The following is a 5,862-nucleotide window of genomic DNA, read 5'->3' as shown; positions in this document are numbered from 1 at the left end:
ATATGTATATATGTATGTATGTATGTATGTATATATATATATATACACATACACACACGCGCACGTTAAATTATAATATATACAATTCATTTATAATTACAATTAGAAAGTTACATATGAGTTAGTTATCTGTATTGATAAATTGAAAATTTAACATCATATGTTAAAACTAAAACTATTTGTTGAATATGCTGCTTTGCAAAACAAGTAAAAAAAATGCATTTGCATGTTTGACAACTAATGGAAATAATGAAATGCTATTACAATGAATTTACATGGGCATTACTTTGGAGGCTGCAAAGTTCCCTTTACACACAAACACAGCACTGACAATCAAACGCAAAAGACATGTAAATACAAGCTATATCCTTTGCATTTAATTTTGTGAAAGCTCTACATCCCGACACACAGGTTACATATTTGTTTAGTTAATTAAGAATATCAGTATTTATTCCAGGTTGCCCATTCTCAGCTTCCTCCCATGGTACTTGCCATTAGGTTTGTGTAATAATATTACACAGAAAGCTTATATAGTGTTAAAGTCATAAATATTGATATTGATTAAAGTCAAATAACTGTAAGATTCATGTATGAACTTTAACATTATATCACAAGCCACCTTTAAATGAGGTCCTCTACCTTTTCACATATTCAAAAAAATACATGACAAGTTAGTCAGGAACTAGTAATAGGCCAATTTAAAAATTAATGTACAACAACATAAGGCCAATCTGGATGGTTTCTGCATGCATAACAAACTGCACCTCAATTAGGATCTGTTTCTAGGTTATTTGGAAACATTTACCAACCTATCACCTGTCTAGAAACATTAGACAGCAAAGATTATTCTTATAGGTCCTAACTTATTAAGTAGAAAGTGTCAACTTCTGTGTATGAAGAGAAAGTGAATCCTGTGGGGTTTAAATTGAGTGAAGTTCCCAGGCTCAGATGCTGTCCAACTCAACGGGGCATCTTACATAACTCAAGCTCTTTAAACTCGAGGCCTGAGCCAGCTAAATATCACTGCCTGGTCCAATACCCCAAACTATATGAGTGCAATTTGCTGTTTAGGCTGGTGACGGACCAAAACTGGATAATACAATCTATAAAAACAAGATCTCTGGCGTCAACGTTTAATGTCTCAAACGTACACTACATAAAAACCTGTCAAACTCTTGCATGCTGACTACCTTGACAGCATTTTTTTTTGTTATATGATTTCCAAAAGCGTCCATAATGGTCAAAAATGCCGTCTAGGTAGGCAGCTCAGTAGGCTGTGAGACACAACCAGTGTTTACTTGAAACAGCTGATCGATTATAAACATTATGATTACAGATAGATCTGTATAAGTGATTATTACTCATTCATAATAATACGACTCCATGTGTCGGAGCCTTTAATTGGATTGTATTTGAACTGTATTTAAAGCCTCGTTTAACCCAAATAATTATCGGACAGTCAAAGCCAAGAACAACCTAACGTTAATTAGTTAACGGCCAGTTGTCATTCTCCGTTTACGTGGTTTATTTTTAAACTATATTTAGCGTTTGACTTCACATGTATTAAAAATATAATTTAAACTACTTCTAGATTAAAGTTAAGCGTCACACCCGTCCACTTTATTTTGTTTCTTAACTTAAATCATGTTGATCGACGGTTCAGACCATAAACGCAGATCACTGACAGCGGCTTTTTCAGCAGCACAAACTCTCCCGTTTACCTGCGTCCCTCTGCTGAAGCCCCGGCCCGCGATCTGACTCTGCCGTATTCTGCTGAGAATATTTCTGTTTCGAGTCCGTTTCTTTCCTCCCATCCAAGGGGACTCGGGCCCCAATAGCGTCGCCATTACTTCGTCTTCCTGAACTGCTCCAAACAGGAAGTTAAAATCGTTCTGCCCTCGACGTTCACTGGTGTGTGTTGAGCGCCCTCGTGTGGAGGATATTTAAACAGGCCAGTAGAGGGCGCCATGCGCTGCGAGCTCAAATATATCTACTGAACGAGACATTGCCAAATCTGTATTTTATATGAATAAAAATACAATATTAAAATTGATTAAAGTCAAATAACTGTAAGATTCATGTATGAACTTTAACATTATATCACAAGCCACCTTTAAATGAGGTCCTCTACCTTTTCACATATTCAAAAAAATACATGACAAGTTAGTCAGGAACTAGTAATAGGCCAATTTAAAAATTAATGTACAACAACATAAGGCCAATCTGGATGGTTTCTGCATGCATAACAAACTGCACCTCAATTAGGATCTGTTTCTAGGTTATTTGGAAACATTTACCAACCTATCACCTGTCTAGAAACATTAGACAGCAAAGATTATTCTTATAGGTCCTAACTTATTAAGTAGAAAGTGTCAACTTCTGTGTATGAAGAGAAAGTGAATCCTGTGGGGTTTAAATTGAGTGAAGTTCCCAGGCTCAGATGCTGTCCAACTCAACGGGGCATCTTACATAACTCAAGCTCTTTAAACTCGAGGCCTGAGCCAGCTAAATATCACTGCCTGGTCCAATACCCCAAACTATATGAGTGCAATTTGCTGTTTAGGCTGGTGACGGACCAAAACTGGATAATACAATCTATAAAAACAAGATCTCTGGCGTCAACGTTTAATGTCTCAAACGTACACTACATAAAAACCTGTCAAACTCTTGCATGCTGACTACCTTGACAGCATTTTTTTTTGTTATATGATTTCCAAAAGCGTCCATAATGGTCAAAAATGCCGTCTAGGTAGGCAGCTCAGTAGGCTGTGAGACACAACCAGTGTTTACTTGAAACAGCTGATCGATTATAAACATTATGATTACAGATAGATCTGTATAAGTGATTATTACTCATTCATAATAATACGACTCCATGTGTCGGAGCCTTTAATTGGATTGTATTTGAACTGTATTTAAAGCCTCGTTTAACCCAAATAATTATCGGACAGTCAAAGCCAAGAACAACCTAACGTTAATTAGTTAACGGCCAGTTGTCATTCTCCGTTTACGTGGTTTATTTTTAAACTATATTTAGCGTTTGACTTCACATGTATTAAAAATATAATTTAAACTACTTCTAGATTAAAGTTAAGCGTCACACCCGTCCACTTTATTTTGTTTCTTAACTTAAATCATGTTGATCGACGGTTCAGACCATAAACGCAGATCACTGACAGCGGCTTTTTCAGCAGCACAAACTCTCCCGTTTACCTGCGTCCCTCTGCTGAAGCCCCGGCCCGCGATCTGACTCTGCCGTATTCTGCTGAGAATATTTCTGTTTCGAGTCCGTTTCTTTCCTCCCATCCAAGGGGACTCGGGCCCCAATAGCGTCGCCATTACTTCGTCTTCCTGAACTGCTCCAAACAGGAAGTTAAAATCGTTCTGCCCTCGACGTTCACTGGTGTGTGTTGAGCGCCCTCGTGTGGAGGATATTTAAACAGGCCAGTAGAGGGCGCCATGCGCTGCGAGCTCAAATATATCTACTGAACGAGACATTGCCAAATCTGTATTTTATATGAATAAAAATACAATATTAAAATGTTGAACGGAAATGTACAAATATACATATTAAAAGTCTGTTTTTTTTATAAAACCAGCTTTTTGATATATACGTTGCAGACAGCTGAAAAGACACTCATGGGCTATAGGAAACGTTTCAATCAAAATCAACATGTAATGACCTGCCTTGTAAATTATCATTTAGCATTTCAACATTACAGCACATTTCCAAACTAAATGTTGAGACTTAACGTTAAATGTCGTCTATTTAAAAAAGAAAGAGGCCAGTGGACTACTATTTGTGACAACAGTTTTTACCATAAACTGAATACAATGTCATAAATTAGCCTACTATAAGTTGTAAATATTTTGTTCTTATACTAATAAGAATAATTATTAATTTTTAATTTTAATTAATTGTTCTTTGTTAATATTTCTTCTCTCTGATATCACTGCTCTTTTGTTGATTTTGATTGCTTCCATTGTCCTCATTTGTAAGTCGCTTTGGATAAAAGTGTCTGCTAAATGTCTAAATGTAAATGTAAATGAAAGTATGGACTATTTCATAATACAGAGACAGCTACCTTATTTTCTATACATTTAAAGGGACTATATAATTATAGTACATTTTTTAAATTGCCCAGTCTCATATAAATCATGATCACAAAACATTTATGTCAGTTATCACCTAGGCCTACATGTAAAAGGCAGATTAAAAAGTTGAGCCCCATTTTGACTAAATAAATGACACATTATTAAAACGGTAGATTTCAAAATATTGTAACATTAAATGAAAAGTAAAATAAAATGCATAAAAAAAAAACTAGCACAATTTATTCCCCACAATTTTATTTACATAATTGTTAAGTTGCAAAATTATATTAAATTCTGTTACTTTGTTTGTATTGTTAATTTGTTTTCTGTTGGGTCCTACTGACCAACTGAGCAATTTATTCTGTAGTTTCCCAAGTTTATGCATCCTGTACACTATGACAGACACAAAACATAACTATAACATGAAAAAAACGTAATTAAAACATACAAAAACAATCATTAAATAATTAACAAAACATCATTAATCGTGCATGACACTGGGAATGCTCGTGTATTGTGATCAAAATGCCCACCAAATACCCAAAACATCTTTAACTTAACTTCACAAGTCTGTCCTGTGTTGGATGTCACTCAGTCCAATTCGACTCCTCTGTGACATAAAAATATGCTTTCATAGTCTCTCTTAGTCCTTCACTGACCAGACTCTCCTGGTCGGTTCCCTTTACCTGCCTTTGAATCACTGACCTGATGATAAACAAAGAAGTTATTTTATAGAAGAACTCAAATAAGCATCCTACTAAATTCTAGCAGAAGACTGGAAAGTGTGATCCAAAAATAAAAACTGAACATACCTGGACAAATCTCCCCAGTTAAGATTGGACCTCTGGATTGATATTGGTGAGGGTCTATGCACTATAGCTCTGTTGGAGTCATGAAGTAAGCAAGGTTCAGTCAGCTGACAGTATGCACCATTAGAGGACCCTGTAAATGGAAGAAATTAAGTGTTTCTACTCTCCGATTTATTTTAACATTCAGATGTTGTTTAAAATGCAATGGACTGTCTTTTGAAGGTGGAATAGGACTAATATTGAGTTTACAGCACCATTGCCATTTGAGCTTACGTGAGTAATAGTCCACCAACTGTGTGAGAGTGGAGAAGTAGTGGCTCTGGTGGATGTAGAACCAGCCGTTGTGGAGCTGATGGATTCTGTAATGCTTTACATTGTGCACATGGCCTATATCTTGTCGCATGGAAAGTGAGTAGGAACCTACAACCAAGGCAACACATTTGTTAAGGTTAAAGCAACTGAATGTATTTTTGTATATTTTAGAGCCCCCTACAGTTAAGTATGTGTGATTTCACTGTGGTAAATACATTGGATGGCTGTACACGTGCATTCGTTGCTGAGCTTTATCATACTGGCTCAACAAACTCCCAAAATAGATGTTTGCACCTTATAGAGTCAGTGTAGTGACATATTTAATTTTTGACGGGAATGAAAACGAGGCTGTGAAGAATGTAAGTACAGTGCGTTCAGATTGTACTGTTGTTTAACAAAGCCTACTGATTGTTCCTCTGGTGAAACTTGAGAAGAAAAAAAACTTTCAGTAGACAAAAACTCTATAAATCAGTTTTACATGTTCATTACATGATCTAGAACAGGGCTGTCCAAACTCGGTCCTGGAGGGCCGGTGTCCTGCAGAGTTTAGCTCCAACTTGCCTCAACACACCTGACTGGAAGTTTCTATGCCTATAGTAAGAGCTTGATTAGCTGTTTCAGGTGTGTTTAATTAGGGTTGGAGCTA

General features: G+C 36.3%; 2 protein-coding genes across 3 annotated transcripts in view; both read right to left on the bottom strand.

The window, feature by feature from the left end:
- LOC107562455 (short transient receptor potential channel 4-associated protein-like) overlaps positions 1-3,366 on the bottom strand; it is a 14,456-nt gene extending 11,090 nt beyond the window's left edge. Inside the window, exon 1 of one of the 2 annotated variants that reach the window (XM_016247187.1) lies at positions 3,214-3,366. In XM_016247187.1, coding sequence (XP_016102673.1) covers positions 3,214-3,339 — 126 coding nt within the window. In that variant the 5' untranslated portion in view covers positions 3,340-3,366. Of the gene's footprint in view, positions 1-1,721; positions 1,876-3,213 lie in introns of those variants that run through there. The other variant, XM_016247119.1, reaches the window with a different exon arrangement.
- A 1,264-nt stretch (positions 3,367-4,630) lies between these two features.
- LOC107581329 (src-like-adapter 2) overlaps positions 4,631-5,862 on the bottom strand; it is a 2,429-nt gene continuing 1,197 nt past the window's right edge. Inside the window, exons 4-7 of the mRNA XM_016266843.1 lie at positions 5,622-5,641; positions 5,178-5,324; positions 4,908-5,037; positions 4,631-4,800 (exon numbers count right to left, since the gene is read on the bottom strand). Coding sequence (XP_016122329.1) covers positions 4,683-4,800; positions 4,908-5,037; positions 5,178-5,324; positions 5,622-5,641 — 415 coding nt within the window. The 3' untranslated portion in view covers positions 4,631-4,682. The remainder of the gene's footprint in view (positions 4,801-4,907; positions 5,038-5,177; positions 5,325-5,621; positions 5,642-5,862) is intronic.

The sequence above is a fragment of the Sinocyclocheilus grahami genome, unplaced genomic scaffold, assembly GCF_001515645.1.
Source record: "Sinocyclocheilus grahami isolate Dianchi unplaced genomic scaffold, SAMN03320097.WGS_v1.1 scaffold3.1, whole genome shotgun sequence".
NCBI lineage: Eukaryota > Metazoa > Chordata > Actinopteri > Cypriniformes > Cyprinidae > Sinocyclocheilus > Sinocyclocheilus grahami.
This window is presented reverse-complemented; position numbering and strand designations above follow the sequence as displayed.